General features: G+C 47.6%; 1 protein-coding gene across 1 annotated transcript in view; it reads left to right on the top strand.

Moving 5' to 3' along the window:
• The window catches only part of SLC6A11 (solute carrier family 6 member 11), a 127996-nt gene that overhangs the window by 11990 nt on the left and 95760 nt on the right, over positions 1–20246 (top strand). Inside the window, exon 5 of the mRNA XM_044252997.1 lies at positions 16117–16249. Coding sequence (XP_044108932.1) covers positions 16117–16249 — 133 coding nt within the window. The remainder of the gene's footprint in view (positions 1–16116; positions 16250–20246) is intronic.

The following is a 20246-nucleotide window of genomic DNA, read 5'->3' as shown; positions in this document are numbered from 1 at the left end:
CACTTTTGCACAGTGTCCATTCAACTAGCATTTGTTGAACACATACTGTGTGCTGGGCCTAAATTAAGCTCTAAGGGTTTTCAGTTCTATATCTTTATTCAGGAGGATGAGGTCTTATCGTCCTGGTTTATCTTCACTGGATGAGTTTTTAAAATTAAATTATTTCTAAATCATTTTGGCCACTTGATTTTCTTTGGACACAAATTCCGGGAGGCAGAGGAGCTGGAGAGAAACCCTGATTCTTTCTGTGGACCTAGCGCCCAGCCCTGCCTCCCTCTCAGACTCGTTCCCCTTACCATTGCCCTCCTCTGCACTGGCCTTCTTTCTGTCCTTTGTATGTATTTGTCCCACGCTCCGTCACAGGCTTTTGTTGTTCCTTTTGTTTAGAAGAGTCCTCACCTGTTCCTTGGGTGTCTGGCTCCTTCTCATCCTTACATCTTAATGCAGATGTCATTTGGGATGCCCTCTCTGACCATCCCACCTATATCAGCACTCAGCTTCTCTCAACCGCATTTCTGTTATTGTGTCTACACAGTACTTACTGAAATTCCGTTGTCTTTGTTTATTTGTGCATTTTCTCCCTCCCTCCATTAGAATATAAGCCCCATGCCAGCAAGAACTGGCCTTGTTTGTTCTCTATTGTTCGGCCAGCACATTCTAGATACTTAATAAATATTAGCTGAGATGGATGAGTGGAGGAGGGAATAAATGAATGAATGGATATTTTTTAATCCCTTGGAGGCAGGTGATCATGATAAAGCCCATCTGCAAGCCTGAGATGATGATTAAATGAGTCCTCACCTATATTGAGCCCAGGATAGCTTAGGCCCTTTGGAAAGGGTTGAATGCAGAAAGAGAATATTTGTGATTGACGTTCCTGTTTGTGAGATGGAGATTAGCCCTGTTCCTTGCCTTGCCAGTTTCTCTGGATCACTGTGAGGATTAAAGGAGAACTTTCATGGGTTGTAAATGGGGTGCCTGAGTTAGCTCCTGGTACTGAGGCTCCATGCCCCGTTTTTCCCCTTCCTCTGCAGGTATGGATTCATGGCTGATCCTTGTGCAAAGTTGGCTTATATGTCTGAAAGAGCCTTTGCGTCTCCTACCGAAGGGTCAGAAGTGCCTCCCAGACCCTTTCCCTAAGTCAGAACCCAACATCGGGTGTCACTGTCTACTTCTGCTAGTTTGGAGTACCCCAATCCCAATGTATTACCCCCTTTGTGTACACAGTGTAGACTTCAGCCAGCAAGTTCTAGAACCCAGTTTAAGTCCTCACTTCCTCCACTAGCACAGCATTCAACCCAAGGCAGCTACCCTCCTGAGTCTCCATCTGCATCCCTGAAAATGAGATGGTAATAGGACCTAACTCTCAGGGTGGCCAGGAGCATTAGATGAGATGAGGCCTATGTGCTTTCCATATGGTGAGTACTCAGTATGTGGTAGCTAATTTTTACAAGGAAGCTATCATTCAGCTCTTTGAAAGCCTATGTGGATTCTTTTCAGGATTCTTAAGAGAAGTTTCTTCAGCCTGGTCTGTTTGCCTCTCAGAGTGGACCTGAACAGCTCCCAGTGCATTTACTTCATTTGATTGTTCTTTTGACACTTTCGGAGAACCTACTGGGTGCTGGGCACCTTATCAGTAACTAGAAGATCTCCGGGATGCTATCTGTCCTTGAAGAAGCACATAGCTTAGTGGAGGAACCTGGAAAGTAAACATATAATAATGAAATAAAATAAAATATTTTTTTTTGAAATATAAAGCAAGAAATATTTGTAGGATGATTGCATTGAGCTAAAATGAGGAAGCCTGGATGCCTGGGCTTTGGGGAGGTTTCATAGTGCTGATGAGGCTTAGTGGGGTTTTGCAGGGAGAATAGAAGTTTATGTGTTTGCCAGTGGAGTGAGTGAGGAGCATGCCTGGTGGAGTAAATAGCACAGGCAAGAACCCAATGACCTGAAGCAGTATGTTGAGGCTTCTAGACTTTACCTGTAGTGTCCATGCCTGTGGAGACTGGGGAATGGTGGGGGCTTTGCTGAGGAAGTAGACAGGGCCAGAACATGTAGTCAGTCCCAAGTCTTTACTGAGTACCTACTGTATGTCAGGTATCATTGTGGGTTCTGGAATACAGCAGGAACAAAACCAAAGACTTGCCTGGTGGAGTAGATGTCACAGACAACAAGGTAGGCAGAAAGTATTAGGTTCAGTCAGGATTGGTCTGCTGGAGAATAAGCAAGCGGGGAGCACGAGCGTCACAGGATCAGGGAAGGCCTCTTTGAGCAGGCACCCGAGAGAAAGGAGGCAGGCAGCCTGTTGGATATTGGGGATGAGCCTTCGAGTCAAAGGAGTAGCAGGAGCCGTGACCGTGCAGTGGGAGTGTGTTGGAGGTGTTTGGGGAAGAGCAGGCAGCCAGGGAGACTGGAGCCAAGCATGAAGGACTTTGATGCCTTTCTAAAGGGTTTGAGGGGTGCCTGAGTGGCTCAGTGGGTTAAGCCTCTGCCTTCGGCTCAGGTCATGATTCCAGGGTCCTGGGATCAAGCCCCACATTGGGCTCTCTGCTCTGCAGGGAGCCTGCTTCCTCCTCTCTCTCTCTCTCTCTCTCTCTCTGCCTGCCTCTCTGCCTGCTTGTGATCTCTGTCTGTCAAATAAATAACTAAAATCTTAAAAAATAAAATAAAGGGTTTGAAATCATCCTGTGGGATGCCTCCAAAGGCCATATCCGTGTGATAACAGGGTGGGATCTGGGAGTAAGACAGATCACCCATGCTGCCAGGTGGGTGCAGGAGGCAGGAGGCAGGGGTCATGGGAGCACTTTCTTGGTCTAGGCACATGAAACTGAAGTTTCTGCATGGAGAGAGGGCAGGAGTTGGGGGTGTGGGGAGGAATGGTGCCCTTACCTATCAGGAAAGATGGGTAGAAACAAGTCTTATGGGGATGAAGGTAATTGTGCTTGGCCATGCCATGCCCTGGGAGAGTAAGAGAACTTGCCCTTCTGATCCGCTAATGCCTTCCACCTACCCACTGGCACTAAGATACCTACTACCTATACACATCTTTGGTGGGCTTTTTCTGATGAGGGCAGATGGGAGGCTCTAAATTTGCCTGGACTCTCCCGGCTTTTACACAGCAGTGGAAGCCAACTTAGCAGTAACCCTCAGTGTGTGGGCAGTGCATTTGCTTTGTCCCCAAAAACCCACTTGTGGAACTTTATTCCACTGGGGTGACCATGCTAGTTATGAACAGCAGGCCAACAGCAACAGCGTTTGTGATCATTTAAAAAAAAAAAAAAAAAAGGACACATGTAAAATGTTCTTAACTATGATACTGATTAGATAAATTATGGTATTTTTGCAAGAACTGCTAAAAAGAAATGAGCAGAAAATGTATTGATACGGGAAAGACCTCTAAGGTATAATTAATTAGAAAAAGCACAGTGTAGAAAGTTGTATATAATACCATAATTATAAAAATATATGTATATACCTTCTTCCCATAGATTTTTTTCTGGAAGGATACACAGGAAGCTGTTAACCATGATTTTCACCCAGGAGTGGGATGGAAGGCAAGCAAGGATATTGAAAGAGATTTATTTTTTGCTTTATACTTTTTTGTACTATTTGAATTAAAAAAATTAAAAACAAAAGCATGATTATTTCATAATTCAAAAAAAGAAGATGAGGAGTTACTGAATACATTGTAATTTATTACAATGATCTCTCCTGAGTGACTAATCCCAATTACAACTCTGGTTTCACCTTACTAGTCATTATTTATCTATCTTACAAGTCATTTTTGTTAACATTGTCTCATTTAATTTTATATCGGCCCAGCAGATTGGTAGAAGAAAAAAAAATATCCATTTTTCCGTTAAACATTATCTTGGAGAAACTGAGAGATTGTCCACTTCGTATACCAGAGTTCAAAACTCTCAGCTCCCACTGCCCCCAGGCAGCCCTGGTTTTTCCAGAGGGCCCTGCTCTGGGGTGTGCATCAGAGGGAGCAGCTGCCTTTCCTTACAGGTCCTTCCCCCAATGGACTGAGGAATTCCCTTAATTCCTGCTGCTCAATCCTCACTGCCAGAGAGACACGAGGGGCCCTGACTTAAGGAGAGCAGGGAGGAAGTCCCCTTGAGATGTACAAGGTTTTGCCACACCAACCTCAGTGCAAAGGAGCTGGCCTGGGCAGCTCTTCCCCGCCCTCAGGAGATGCACCAAAGCAAACCCGAACTGGCATTTTGTGTCCTCTTTATTGTAATTATTTAACATTTCACTGATTGTAAAAGTAGTGAGTGTGGTAAGTGATTCAAACACAACAGCTACATAAATGTGATACTTTTGTGTATCACATATTAAATATGTGTTTTCACAGGTTCAGGCTGCTATAGCAAAAATACCACAGACTGGCAACAATTTATGTCTCACAGTTCTGAAGGCTAGAAGTCCACAGTCAAGGTGCTGATAGATTTGGTGTGCTGTGAAAACGTATTTCCTGGTTCATAGACGGCTGTCTTCTCACTGTGTCCTCACCTAGTAGAGGGGATAAGGGAACTCTCTGGAATTCTTTTATAAGGGTACTAGTCACATTATTAGGACTCTACCCTCATGACCTAATCACTTAACAAAGACCCCATATGCTAATACCATCAATTTGGGGATTATGATTTAATGTAAGAATTTGGAGTCTGCTGTAGTATGTTCCTCCTGGCCCCTCCCCCCAAGAAACAACTATTAACAATTCAGAATCTCTTCCTGCCAATATTTCCCTGTATATTTAGTAACATTTTTACTTTTCTTTTTGCCATGTCTATTGAAGGAAATCAGTTCCCAGGTTCAGGAATTTAGATCTATTAATAAAGGTCAACTCTCTTTTACAGAAGTGGGTTCTCCAGTGAACACTGGGATTTCCTTATTGCAAAAGTAGTTTGTGTTTTGTTTTGTTTCTTTTTTGTTTTTTTGGCAGAAAATATAGAAAGTCTGTTTAAGTAAAAGAAGGGAAAAGAGCACACGCAAGAGGGTTTCCATTTCCACATTGCTGAAACTCAGAGGGATTACTTGCCAAAGGCCACTGTTGTGACTCTCTTGTTTCCATCAGATCCACCCTGGTAACCACCCCTGAGGCAAGACCCAGGTGTCCCATTCAAGGAACAGCAGGCAGCTCTCCCCCACTGCTAGAAATGGAGGCCCAAGTGGGGGGGGGGTCCCCCCTCACCCCAGCTGTGAGCTATTTGCCCTCAGTTGTCAGCACTGGGGTGCCAGCTTGCAGAGAGCTCCTGCCTCGAGAAGGACCAGTTTGTAGCTCTGCTGCTGATGCAGTCTAAACACAGCACTGTGAGCAGAGCAGAGGGTAGAGGCCTGGCTCATATACAGAATTACAGAAATGCTCTTTTAAAAGAACAGTGATGCAGTATGGGGATGCAGAGACCTGGGCTTTGGGACCAAACAGCAAGAATCTGAATCCTTTTGCTTGCATTTATTAGCCTTGTGTTCATTACTTAAATCTCTCTGCAATTCACTTTCATTGCCTGCAGAATGGGAGCAGTAGTATTTGGTTAGTAAGTGCTAAAGAGCTTGATCTGCTCCTATGATCTTTTGTTGATTGGTGGAGTAAAGGTATTTGTATATAAAATCAGCCAGGAGTGTATTTGTTTTCACAAAAAATGTCTTACACTAAATAATGGGAAGTTGCAGTTTACAGAGCCAGAAGGGCTTTGTCTGAGGTTCCTTTTATGTCTTGTTGGGTACAGCAAGGGAAGGAAAGCACTGGCTGTGTGCGCCGCCCCGAGCATGCCCTCTCGCCATGCTACTTCAATTTAATCCACCCATCCCCGGGATAAATGGTGTGGCATCACTGTGGGGGTCCTCCTCCTACAGAGGGGATTCTGAGGCAGTGAGAGGTTAGGGTCTAGTCCAAACTGCCTCTCTCGGCAAGCCGAGGCAGACCCGGGCTGAGAGCAGATTCTCCAGTCCTCCCTGTGTCACTTCACCCCTCCGTGCTCCTCCTGCCCATGTCTGATATGCCAGCAACTGCCTGTTCTATCATGTGGCAGAATTTGACCGACATGTCCCTTCTCTCTGTAGGCTGGTGGACTGATGCTCTTGAAGGAATAGTTTTTAGCAGATGGGCAGATATTATTGATGTAGGAAGGGAGAAACTAACAGGGGAATGAATGAAGAGAAAGCTCTGGAGCCCAGCCAAAACAAAATAAAATAATCTTTGGGGTTCTGTCTTTGTTGGATTTCAAGAGGTTCCTTTAGGAAAAGGCTTGAACCTTTATTTTATTTTATTTTATTTTTTTAAATTTATTTGACAGAGAGAAATCAGAAGCAGACCGAGAGGCAGGCCGAGAGTCAGGCAGAGAGAGAGAGAGGGAAGCAGGCTCCCTACCGAGCAGAGAGCCCGATGTGGGCCTCGATCCCAGGACCCTGAGATCATGACCTGAGCCGAAGGCAGTGGCTTAACTCACTGAGCCACCCAGGCGCCCTTGAACCTTGATTTTAAAAGAATATTGTGGTTTCCAGCTGAGCCAGGTATTGTGTGTGACCCTGGCAGACTCTGATGTGCTATGATGACAGATGTAAATTGATGCCGGCCTCCAGCATATGGCCCTGCAGCTGGTGGCACGGGCGTTCATAAATGACTATAGGCACAGAATAACGCATAAGTTAGGGACTGTTATCAAATCTTAGTGCATTATGTCTAGTCTAGACACACACCCTCTTGTCTGCCCTATACTTCTCCTGGAAGACATCCAGGATGGGGAAGAAGCACCAGAACTGGGGGACATGTCCCTCCCACTTACTGGTGGGGCCCCGGGCACGTGATCTGAAACCTCTATTCCCTTATTGGTGAAATGGGTGTACCTGTCCCAGGCTTCAGGGTGCAGTCCATGTGAAATGACGGGCGTGAGTAGTAAGTAACTGGCCAGTGGAGTGCCTCTCACTCCTGCATCCAGCCTACCCGCCACCCCCCCACCAAGGATAAGGTGACATTCAAAGGATGGAGATCTCCTGGAGGGAGACACCGGAGGTGGGGGCAAATCCCCACTCCCTACTCTGAATCTCCTTAGTCACCAAGGACTTTTCCTGATGGCATGTGTGCCTTTCCTGCTTGCTGTCCCTCCATGGCAGGCAGTGACTCCTTGCCAACCTTGACACAGAACATCTCAGAGGGGCCAGGGCTGGCAAAGATGGTCAGACTCCATCAGAGCTTTTGGTGGCTGATGATGCAGAGGTGGGGTATTGTGGGAACCCATGGGATGGGGCTGGAAAGGCCTGGGCAGCAGGTTAGGGCTAGGCAGAGTCCTGGAGAGGAGGAGAAAGGCTCAGGAATTGGAGGGTCCTGGGACCCCAGCCATGGGTGGCAAGTCCTCTCTACTGCAGGGGATCCGTGTGACCCGTGTGAGGATGGACTCTGTTAAGAACCAGTGGGTTTTCAAAAGCTGTGGCAGCCCCTCTGCTGCTCAGTTTGTCCCTTCTGCCCTTTGCCTCCTGACCAGCAGTACCTCTGTTTTACATCTCTCCATGAAGTACAAGTGTTTGGGAGCCTTCCCTGAGTTTCGATGTTTTAACAGTCCCTTCTTCTATACTCACTCTCCTCTTTTCACCACCTTCTACTTCCGTGGGTCTCACCCACCAGCAGCTGCAGCCCAGGAGGCTGGGGTGCAAGTCCAGGCTCTGCGACCCAACAGTCTGTGATCCAAGGCGAGGTCAGTAATGACAGGGAGCCTCCGTTTCCTCTGAACAGTAGGAGCAAAACAAGCTCACAGACACAAGAGTACCAGAGTGTTCTTCCAGCGCATGTTCTGTGTCATGCTAGCAAGTAACACTTTGGAAAGGCAGAATGGTGGCAGGGGACACTTTCTTCCTAACTTCTTAATAACTGACATCTCGTTTACATGCCATACACTGCTCCCCCTGTAGGTGTGCAAGTTGGTGATTTTGAGTAACTGCCAGTTGTGAGATCCTCACAATACTGGTTGAGAACATTTCCAGGACCCTCTTCAGGGCTTTGGTACCCATTTGCAATTCATCTCTCCTCCCACCTCTGTCTTCAGGCCACCACTCCTCCACCTCTCTCTGGGTTTGCCTAGTTAGGACTTTGCATATAAATGGGCCATTCAGTGTGGGTCCTCTGGTCACTGACTTCCTTCACTTAGCATGTTTTCAAGATTCATCCATGTTCTGACATGTTTCCATGTTTCATCCCTCTTTGTGGTTGAATAACATTCCATTTTATGGATATCCCACATTTTGTTTATCTATCAGTTGATAGATATTTAGGTGGCTTTCAGTTTTTGGCTATTATGAGTAACCTAGGGGTGGAATCTCTGAGTTTTATGTTGAGTTACTTTCTTTCTTTCTTTTTTAAAGATTTTATTTATTTATTTGAGAGACTGAGATCAGAAGTAGGCAGAGAGGCAGGCAGAGAGCAGGGGGTGGGGAAGCAGACTCCCTGCTGAGCAGAGAGTCCAATGCGGGGCTCGATCCCAGGACCCTGAGATCATGCCTGAGCTGAAGGCAGAGGCTTAACCCATTGAGCCACCCTGGCCCCCTTATGTTGAGCTTCTTAGGAAATTGCCAAACCATTTTTCAGTGTGGCTAAGCCATTTTGCATTCCTACCAGAAATAAATATATGATGTTGCATTTCTCCACATCCTTGAGGACACTTGTTATTGTTTTATTGATTACTGCCATCCAAGCAGCTGTACCCTAATGGGTGTGAAATACTATCTCATTATGGTTTTAATTTGCACTCTAATAGGGAACACTTCTGAGTAAACTTGGGAAACATTGGGTGAATGAGAACTATGAAGGTGTCTTTATTGCAGGAATTCTCAGAGCCTTTAATATTCTTATGATCATTGAGACTCTCAAAGGAGAGCTACAGTGTACATCATTTTCTCCAGTGAGGGCCTGGTGTGACCTGAGAACTTGGAGTGATTGAGGGATTAGTGTTCTTTGGAAAGCATTAGCCTAGGACAGGGGTCTGGAGATTACTGACCAAAACTCATTTGCTGTTTGTTTTTGTGAAAAAAAAGTTTTATTGGAAGACAGCCATACTCATTCATTTATAAATTGTGTGTGGCTGCTTTCACACTGCAAGGATCGAGTTGCGTAGTTAGGACAGTGACCTTATAGCTTGCAGAGCCTAACATACTTACTATCTGGCCCTTTAGAGAAAAAATTTGTTGCCCCTGACCTAGGAGTGCCTGGTGCAAATTAGATGCTTGCTTAACCTTTAAATGAAAGGAGGGACTGACCCTAAGGGTGAAGAAAGCACTTAGTGAAGTTTTGTATTATTTGAGCAGGTGCTTAAAGGACCTGTGGAGTTTTTATAGCTTGGGAGAATTGAGAATGACATTCCTGGCAGAGGGAACAGCAGGAATGAATGCTATAAAGTAGAGAAGTCAGAGTGTGTTTGGGGGCTGGTGAGGACTTCTGCTTCGCCTACAGGGATTTCTCAGGCCAACTTGGGTCCCTAGTTGTATTCCCTGAATGACACGGTTCTGGCCTATCTTCCCCATGACCAGACAGTGGGTCCAAGCTCTGCCTCTAAAGTTGAACAAATTTGGCTTCAGGTTCTGCCTCAGCCTTCTTGGGCACGCAAATTTGCATAAGCCATAGTTTTCTCATATGTGAATGGGAATAGCGGTTGCATTCCCCTTGGGAGTAAACATGAGGGAAAGCCAAGCTTTTACGTCCTTATTATTGTCTTTATACCCCTGGGTAGTGAGCTCTCTTGAGGGCAGAATGCCCTGCTTTCCTCTTCCTTGTGGCTTTAGTCCTCAGGGTACTCGGAGTAGCATAGAGTTTGCACCTGCTCAAAGGTTGCATGCTGAGGAGGCCTCATTTTCTTGATAAGGGGGTTCCTTGCCCTGAGCCTCCAGGGGGTTTTAGGACTCCTGCTAGGGGCTAGGGATGAGCCCCATATGCAGGAATAGCTGGGGGCTGCTCTTCTTTCTTCCCAGAGAAGTGACAGCAGAACCCTGGAGGCAGAGAAGTTCTGGAGGGGGCAGGGAAGGCACATTTGTTTTGGTGATGGGCCCTTTTTTGTTTGTTGCTTGGGGAGACCAGAAGGGAAGACCAGCAAGGCTATTTATAGCCAGGCCCCTCAGTGCCAGTTTTTAGGGCGGTCTCTGCGTCCCTGGCAGCACTTCCTCCGTGGCAGGTTAAAGAAAGGTGATGTGTTTGCCGGCTCCGGCTCCGTGCTGGACATTAAGATGAGGCCTCCCCGACTGACCAGCCGTGCTGGGAGCTGTTCCAACACAGCCTCTCCCAGGCTCTTTGGGGGTGGGGGAGGGGGGCCTGGCTGCCTGCTCCCTCTCTGCTCTTCTGGTTCAGACCATTCCTGGCTCTGGAAGCTAGGGAAGCCCCAGGTGTGAGGCTGTTTCCTTCTCACTGGACCCAGTCTGTTTGAGTATGAGACACTGAGAAGGGAGTGATGCCTAAGGACTAGATTTAGGATTCCAGCAATTTCCCTAGGACCCTGAAAGTTGGAGGAGGGCCCTTGAGTGAGATGCCTTCTCTCCCTAGGTCCCTTTCTGAAGACAGCAGTTGGGGGATGCGGGATGGGCTCCAGAAGAACCTGATTTCAAGTCCTAATCTGGGCAAGGTGCTTTACCTCATTTGGCCTCAGTCTCCCCATATATAAAATGGGTCTAATAATCCTCAGCCCTTCCTCACAGGAAGCACTGAATGTAGCAAGCTGTAGGGCTTTTAGTGGCATCTGCCATTGCCCCCTCCACTGCCAGCTCCTTCCAGTCTTCTCCTGACAGTCTCTTAATAAGGATGGTTTGTTTTCAAACTGGCCTCATGGTTTCCCCAACTCTTTCCCTCCTGTTCCTGTAGCAAATGGCAACATCTATACCAGCGTGTTCTTTCTTTTACCCCCCCTTCTCCCTTACACCCTATCCCATCCTATGTTTGACCCCATTCCCCCCTTACCCATTAACTACCCCACTTGCACCAACCTGAGAACAAAACTGGCATAGCAAAACCGCTTTTGTACTCTGTGGGACCCTTTTAGCTACCACAGCCTCTGATCCACAAGAGCCCAACTTCCTCAAAGAGCCACCTCACCAGGGTCCCATGGTGTATCTGCTCCACACCCAGGGCAGCCTGAAGTCTGTCCTGCCCCCCCCTCCCCAGCAGCCTGAAGTCTGCCCCATAAGGACCCTCTCGCCTTGCCTCAACCACACCTTCTGGTTGCAAATCCCGCAACACCCTCCCTCTCACCAGACTGCCTGCCAGCACGTGGCAGATGGGCTGCTTCCCCTTCTGGAATGCCCTCTGCCTCCAGGGATACCCCCTTTTCCTGTTGCTCCCCTGCCTTTCTGCCTGCCTGCGGCAAGGACTCCTCCCTTCCTCTTTCTGCGCTGTGAACGCTGGGGTTCTGGGAGCTCCGTGGCAGGGCCTCTCCCTCCTCCTCCAGCTCTCCCCAGGAAGCCTCATGCTCTCCCAGCACACCCTGAGTTCAGGTCTCAATCTCATCCCTGCAGCTCTTTTCAGAGCTTTATAGCCAGAGCCCCAATTGCCTCTGGGCACTGCAGCTTCCTGGGTGTTCACAATCCTCAGAATCATCTTGTCTAAAAGATCGATTCTTTACCACCTCCTCCTCCTACCTGCTCAACCTCCACTCCTGCTCAACTAATGACCCCACATCCAACCAAGTCGGCTGAGACCTCCCTCTTCCCTGCTACCTGCCACCCGCTGGCAGTCACTTTGTACCTGTGCACTTTTCAAGTCCACTTATTCCTTCCAGGACCATTCCCCTACCTTGGTCCAGACCCTCCCCCTTTAGTGTCTAAACTAAGGGAGCCCTGCCCCATTCTACTGTTACTGTCCATTCTTCCCACTGCAGCCAAAGAGTTTTAAGATTCTACTAGGCTTCTGTTGCCCTCAGGACGAAACCCTAGCTCCTTAGCAAGGCTCATAGTCTAGCCCTTGTTCACACTCCAGCCGTGTTCTCACCCCTACCTCTCACCCTAGCTTCTGGTACAGTGACCCAACATGCTATGCCCTTTACTGACCTCACCGAGCCTTCCTTCCAGACTTTTGCACCTGGTGGCCGTTCCGCCCCAATGCTCTCTCTGCCACTTCTTTGCTAATTCTCTTCCTACCCTCTAGGACCCCCTGGCTCAGTCACATCTCCACATCCTATTTTTGGCCAGATCCCCAGTGAGGGTCCCTGCTTTTCTCCATCCTGACCCTCTCCATGCCCAGTTCTGTTTTCTTGTCTGCTTTCCCCTTTAGAACATGAGCTTTTTATAGAACCCCAGCTGTAACACGGACACACTAAGGACACCTTGATAAGTGCTACTTGAATAAATTAATAAATGTATGAAGGACATATGTACTACCTTTATGTCATATGCAAAGACATGTAATATAGCTTTGGGGCATGCATTTACCAACAGCTTTAATTTATGAAGAAGAGAGGAAAGCCGTCATTTTACAGGGTAAGTGTACGGGGGGAATCTAGGAGCTAACATTGAGCCTGAAGGTGTGGCCTTTGGAGCCAGGAGCCCTAGATTCAAATCCCAGGGCTTTTGCTTGCTCCTGGTATGACTTTGAAATGATGGTGATTGTACTTAATCTCAAGGATTGTGGAGAGGGTTAGATGATGGTTGAAAACCTATCAAAGGGAAGTATTGTCATTCCCATGTTATGGATGAAGAAGCTGAGACTCAGAGAAGTGATGTCCCTTATCCAAAGGCACACAGCTGGTAAGGAGCAGAGCTCAATCTGAACCCAGTCCATCTCTATATATGCACAGGGGTGGAGAAGCAGAGGCCTCATACTTCCAAGCTCTGAGATTTTAGTCTCTGGATAGCAATCTCCAGAAATACTCTACACTTAGGGCCTGAAAAAGATGCCTCAGGAAGGATCTGCTTCCCTTCCTGGCTCATAGTAGTTGTTCAGTATAACTCGAGTAAAGGTCTCCAAAGAGTTCTGTCTAGTCTTCAACATTTCCCGCTCCCTGGACAGTGTCGGGAGGTCTGTTCCTTGGTCCTTTTTTTTGCCAGGGTGTTGGCAGCAAACTCTTCCTTATTCAGACCTTTCTCCTGTCCCAGCTCTTCATGGGGGAGGGTCATTAAGAAAGCTTTTTCCCAGGAAGAGCTGTGCCTTCTCCAAGTCTCCGGAGTTGAGTGCCCCAGTCCCTGGCTCTCAAAGACTGCCCTTGTGGGTTTCAAAACAACCCACAGGCCTGCAGGCTGAGAACCTGGCCCCCGACCCCCCTATCTTTAGAAACCCAAGGTCCATTGCTAGCTAGAGTCAGCTATGGTAAAACCTAAAGAAAATCATTTGGGAATGTTTTCAAATAGCGTCTGGTGGAACAAAAGAGCAATTCATCCTGCGTAGCTTTTAGTAATCTGCTTCCCATTTTGGGAATTAGATTGTTCAATTAAGCGAGAGGGCATCAAGGCAGGCTGCATGACTCAAAAGTTTGCAGCATCCAAAATGTGGAAGAGAGAGGACCTGAGCCAGCTCCCTCCTGGCTGATCTGCCTCCTCTGCTGCCCCTCTACCCCTGTACCATTTCCAGTTTTCAAATTCCAGTTCAGAAAACAACCACATCAATAAGAAGGCATGTGTGTTTGTGCCCCCCTGGTAGCTAGGGACCTCATGTAAGTGTTTCTTTAATGAAAAATTCAGAGCCTGGGGTGGACTGGGAAAAGCACACCATCTGCACTGGCCCACTTTCTCTCCTGTGTGGGCTCACCCTTCTCATTCACCAGCTGCTGGGCATTTGGGTTGCTGTTGGGGGCAGTGGGCAAGGTGGTAGATATATGTCGCCTAGGAGACTCTTAATCTAGAAACAAGGTACTTGATGAACACCATGAGGTTCCCCTGCAGAATTTTGGCAGTGAGTGGGTACATTACAGTATTTTGGTGGGGAGAAAGTCGAGCCCTTCAGTAGCTTCTCGAAGGATACAGGATACTATCCCCAGGTCCTCTTCAAAAATACTATTCAGGTGGAATTTGTAGGTCATTCCTTCATTGCCAGGGAACTCTACTTCTGTAGTGTAGAAGCCTTATCATGCATAAGCAGTCCTTGGGGAAATGTGGCAAAATGCAGCTGCCAGGGAGCTGTACAGAAAAGATTCAGACTCCGTGGGTCTGGGATGAGGTGCAGGAATTTTTGTATTTTTAGCAAGTGTTCCACAAAGGCTGTGCTCTTTGGCCCACTACTCTGTCATGATAATAGATATTCTTGAAGGTTTTATTTAATGGCCTGTAGGTCTTAAAAGAATTAAAGCCAGAAACTACTAAGACATAAGAAATGAAATAAAACACAAAAAACTGTTGCTGGGGCGCCTGGGTGGCTCAGTCCATTAAGCCTCAGACTTGGTTTCTGCTCAAGTCATGACCTCAGGGTCGTGAGAGTGAGCTGAGCACAGAGCCTGCTTGAGATTCTCTCTTTCTCTCCTTCTGCCCCTCCTGCTACTGCTCTCTCTCTAAAATAAATAAACCTTGAGAAAGCAAAAAACAACCTATTGTAGCTATGTGGCTGTCTCCTTCCTTAAATAACTTGGATTTTTTTTTTTTTTTTGGTCTAACATACTAGTAGAGGGCAAAACTTATACACGCTTACCTTTTTATCTGTAGTTTTAGTCGTGCCTGGTACATAGTAGGTGCTCAATAAATGTGTATTTAAGTGGATTTTCCCACTAGTGGCTATAGATCTGAAAGCTGGTTTCCTTTCAGGTGGGTCCACAGCTGCACACAGCCCAATTTTGTTTGGGGGACTGCCGGATTTCTCCAGCAGGGACTGGGGCTGGAGGGAGCCTGTAGACCAGGGCTAATTGGTGTCATTGGATAATTAATGCAGAATCAGGCCCTGAGCAGATTCCCAGGGAGACAGACACTGAGGGAGGCTTTCATGCTTGGTGGGATGGGAGCTGCTTGCTCAAAGGACGTTCCCAGAGCGCTGAGGCAACCGGCGTGGTCCAGCGGGGGTGGTTTGGCAGCCAGAATGGGGTTCGTGGAGTGAGTTTGGAGGGGGTTTGTTTTGGTGCCATGGTTCTACACAATATGGAGCGTGGCAAGTTTGACTTTAAAGAAACACAAACCCCAGGCGTGGGCTCTGGGAGCCAGGCCTGTGTCAACCCTGAAGAATTGATGGTTCTGAAGGAAGACTGGGGCGGGAGGCACTGGCTCAGTGTAGCCAGGGGTCCTCCCCCTCCTGTGGATAGCCCATCTCTCAGCATGTTATTCAGGGCTCCCAGGGATACTCCTCTGTTTACCTTTTCTGCGTTTCCCTTCTGATCCCCATGCTCCAGCATTCCCCAGGTATCCCATGCTCTGTTCTGGCTAATCCCTCGATCTAAAACAACCTTAACTCCCTCTCTCTCCTGACTAAATCCCATCATCCTTCAAAGGTTAGCTCAAATATCACTTTTTCCAGAACGCTTTCCCTGACCCCCTGTATCGGTCAGGATTGGTTGGGTTTTGCCACGATAACAAACACCTCCAAAGATCTCAGTAGCTTAAAGCAACAATGTTGCTTTCTTGATCACACCACATCTTGGACAAGGGGTAGCAGAAGGGCCTCATGAAGTCACTCAGGAACTTAAGCCTCTAGAAGCTTCATCTTGATACATACCCTGTCATGACAGCAATAGTAGGGAAAAGGGAAAGAGGGGAACTGCAACACCTGGCCCTGGAAGTGACACAGGTGCCACTGGCCAAAGCAAGTTCAGTGTTCACTCTTTAGTTCAGCAGGCCAGGGATGTATAATGCTTCTGCTGAGGGAGGGACCTGGAATGTGTATGGACAGTGCTACAGTCTCCTGGCAACCTTGAGATAGGCTAGATGCTTCCTGGTCTCTCCAGAGCCCCTACAACTTCCTCTCCTTGCCCCGCTTACCATAAACCATCTACTAACTGGCCTGTCTTTTTCCCCATGAGTGAATCAATGAAGACAGAAGGCTGGGTCTTGTTCTTCTCTGGGGTCCCCATACCCAGCCCTGGGTTTGGCTCAGAGGAAGTGCTCAGCAAATGGTAGAGGGCAGGTGAATGAGTGGGTGGCCCATCCCTGCCCCTCTATAACACTAGCTTTGCTGGGGGTTGGTCAGGGTGGGTTTCCAGCCTCCGTGACTCTCCCTACTCCCCTCTGCAGGCGCCGGGTCTTGGCCATCTCAGATGGGATTGAGCACATTGGGAACCTCCGCTGGGAGCTGGCCTTGTGTCTCCTGGCAGCCTGGACCATCTGTTACTTCTGCATCTGGAAGGGGACCAAGTCCACAGGGAAGGTAAGAGGTGCATCTTGAAGCAACAGCCATGGGCAGGGGAGGATATGAGCTGTCCTTGTGCGAGATCACACGTGAACTGGAGAGTGCCAGGGAGTTCACATTGCAAAAGGCAACTCTTCTGTGGGGTGGTAGGAGGAACATTGGACTGAGAGTCCACTCAGGAGCCCAGAGCTAGAATCCCAGGGTACCACTCACTTGCTGCACACCTCAGGGCTATTCAGTTCCCTTCTGAGCCTCAAGTTGCTCATCTGTGAAATAACAAAGCCCATTCTGTCTTATGGAGAGCCATGCAAGGAAGGGGGAGGTAAAGTGCTTTGAACCCTGGAAGAAGTGCTAAACTACTACCATGGGGTTTTGTAATGAAGACATGTGCTCCAGGCACATGCGAGGGCAAGAAATGCTGGCTGCCTACACTGATAGACCCCGAGACCTCACCCACCTGGAGTCTGTGGAGGGAAGGGCAGATGCTTCCATCTTGTTACTGTGCCATCTATACCATGTAGCCTCCAGGACCTCTGTCTCCTTAGGAAAGAGAAATAGGAGGAGGCAGACAACTCTCAATAGGCCTGGTCAGAAGGTTACCACGGGCCGCTGGCCAGAACCTAAGGCTTGGCCTCAGCTACCTGTCAGGGGGGCTTGAAACATAGAGGAGCAGGGGGACGTCTTTAGCAGAGCCATCTGTGTTGCAAGGATCAATACAGAGGTTGTAGGTAGCTCATAGACAAGTCCAGCCCACTTGTGTGTTTTATTTAAGAAAAGAAAGTAAAGAATTAGTTGCAAGGGCTATTCAGTTCATGGTGACAAAGTAAATATGAGTCTGGTATCCTTTGGAAAGTTGAAAGGTTTGGTGACCTAGGGCCTGCATGCCTACACAGCAGCATTTGGCTGAGCTGAGCAACAGCCACATCCTTCTAGGGATGCTCTGCTTGGCCACAGTCCCCACCATTCCCTATTGCCCTGACCCTTTGGCTGAATGTCAGTGCCATTAGTGTCCTCATTTGTGCTGTTCCATTTTTTCTTGTGGGAAAGAGGACATGAAGTTTTACTCACTTCTGGGTCACTTTGACTATGTCACTCCTTGCCTGCCTGTTTCCAGCAGGCATTTGCTCATCACCTTTATTCTAATCTGTTAGCTTGGTCAGGAGCTGGAGGTCAAACCTCCAAGGAAATGGGAACTTAACAACTCTGGGTCCTTTTACAAAAGATGGTTCCCTCAGCTGCCACAGTGGTAAGTGTTTGGCAGGTGGACAGACCTGTTGGAGGGAAGTTAGGAGAGCAGAAAACAGGTACCAACAAGCCCCCATGCTGTGAGCTGTAAGGGAGCTGAGGATATACTAGAAAGGAATCATAATGTGCCCGGGGGGTGGGGTATCAGAGAAAAGAGAACGGACACCCATGTCCTTTTGGCCAAGATGATTTTGCTGATCTTTGCTTTCTCTAGTTTGTATCAGGAGAAAGCAATAGATAGCATGCAAGACTATGGGGAAGGGGAGGGAAAACTGAATGGGAAGGAATCAGAGAGGGAGACAAACCATAAGAGACTCTGGGCTCCAGGAAACAAACTGAGGGTTACAGAAGGGAGGTGCGTATGGGGATAGGGTAATCAGGTGATGGATCTTGAGGAGGGTGTGTGTTGTGATGAGCACTGGGTGTTATACTCAACTAATGAATTGTTGAATGCTACATCAAAAACTAATGATGTACTATATGCTGACTAACTGTACATAATTTTAAAAAAGCAGTAGGATTTTTCTGTTTTTCCAAATCTAAAAATCTGTGCGTTATTGATGTACTTCTTTAGACTATATACACTTTTTTCCTGTTCCCCTCTTTGCTGCCTCTTGTGGCTAAGGAGGAGGAGAAAGACTTGGAGGGGTGAAGACTTGGAGGGCTGAAAGTCTGGAATCAGGATTCACATCTTAGGTCTGTCACTCACTAGCTGTGACCATAGCATGTCACTTAACTTCTTTGGGCCTCAGTTTCCTCTTATGCAAAATGGGGATTGATATGAGGCTTTTCTCATGGAGTGGTTGCCAATTATGGCAAGTGCTGAATAATGGGGTGATCTTAAAAAATCTTGTTATAAAGATAAAATTTATCCATTTGAGAAGTAGTTTCTGGGTATCTATACCTAGCATTGTTCAGTGGATATCCAAAGATGAACAAAACACAGCCTTTACCTTCCCAGTTAACATATGCGAGAGGGCCTTGTGAATGGTAAAGGGAAGGGAGGAGGTGTCATGGTTGATACCATGATTGCTTCTATCAAGATTACAACTTTCCTGGGAGTCAATGCCGAGGCCAGTGGACCTGGCTGGGTGGCAGTTGTGTGTGGTGAGGTTTGAGGGCCACTGGACAAGGTGTTAGTGCATGCCTGTGCTTGGGTTGTCCATGTGCACATTTGGCCTTGAGTTCTTGGGCCCAGGACATGGGCCTTACCAAAGTTTGGTTCCACCCAGCCCTCAGGAAGAAGCTGAGTCCCACAGTAGGCCACTTGCCTTTGGTTGAGCCATCAAGCCTGTGTGTAGAGAATTCTAATGCAGGGACTGGGGTTTAAGAAAGGACCAGCAGGCTGCATTCTTGGAGATTTCACAAGAAGCATATGGGAAGGCATGGGAGAGAACATTCATCCACAGCCTTCTGCTCCCTGCACACTCTGCCAGGAATTTTTCATCCACATTAGCACACACAATCCCACAACCTGGGGAGGTATTACCTCTTAGCCTCTGGAGATGGAGATCCAGAGGCTAAGAGGTTCAGGAACCTGGGCTCAATTACTTGAAGACTTTGCACTGCAACACTGACCCAGAGCTGCTCCATCTTACCTGTCCTTAGACTTGATCAAATTTTAGGCTATTGTGATATTTTGAGTGATGTCCTTTTATACATTCTGCCTGAGCCTACTTGCTCTTGCCTCTAGTAGATATGGTAATGATGGCAACAGTCGAAGTGCTCGTGGTAGTAACAGATAATCATCACTGAGTACTTCACAGGCCCACTCCATTCAGATCATGAAACAAGCCCAGGAGACAGGGGCAATCATTATCTCTGTTCCAGATGAGGAAACTGAAGCTTGTGGGAGGAAGTAAGTAGCTTGCTTAAGGACCCTCGGGTAGGAAGCAGACCCCACGTCTTGGTGACCATATAGTCTGTGCCTTAGATGAGTGTACCGTCCTGCCTGTCACTTGTGATGTAGGGACAATGACAGTTTTCTTATGGGCTGGTTATAATGAGGCAGTTAATAAGTTAGCTTAGCACACTGTGGGTGCTCAATGGTTGTTGGTTGCCAGTGGATCTAGATGGTGCTTTTAAGGGAAATACTGAAGTCAGATGAGCCAATGAAGCATTTTTCCTGAAGGCTTCGTTTCAAGGGTTCTTCCCCCTATACTATGCTCAAGACCAGGGTTAGCATCCAGGATGGGATGTGGTTTTCCAGAGCTGCTTGATTTCTTAGAAATTATCTGGTCCATCCCCTCCCTTATTTTATCACTCAGGAAACTGAGGCTCAGAGAGCAGAAGCGACTTACCCAAGGTCATGCAGTAAATGACCACTGTCAGGCCAGGAACTGAAGCCTGGTGGCCCAACTTGTCAGCTGTTTATAAATGATGAGATTCTGATAGTTTTAGGGGACCAGGAGTCTCTGATCGGCACACGGTGTCTTCTTAAGAGAGGGGGTGATTCTTTTCTTACTGTTTATTGTGCACCTCTTCTTGGACACAAGCCCAGAGTCCAAAGGTTTTTTAGGCTCTGTACAAAAACAGCTAAGAATAAACACAGGTCATCTGAGTCTCCCTGAGTGGGCAGCTGCCACCCCTGTCTCTTGCTTGTGGGGCCCTGGCCAGAGCCGCTTTCATGAGGCTGTCCAAGGAAGGAGAACCCTGTTTTTCTGCTCTTCTCCAGGACATGGCTGAGTTCCAGCCCGTTTCCCATACTCAGACCTCAGCAGAAATTCTAAAATTTCACTCACTTGAGAAAAGTTTCCTGGTCCCCTCTTTT

Source organism: Neovison vison, chromosome 6 (genome assembly GCF_020171115.1).
Source record: "Neovison vison isolate M4711 chromosome 6, ASM_NN_V1, whole genome shotgun sequence".
Classification (NCBI taxonomy): Eukaryota; Metazoa; Chordata; class Mammalia; order Carnivora; family Mustelidae; genus Neogale; species Neogale vison.
The sequence above is the reverse complement of the archived record's forward strand: the minus strand, read 5'-3'. Positions and strand labels throughout refer to the sequence as shown.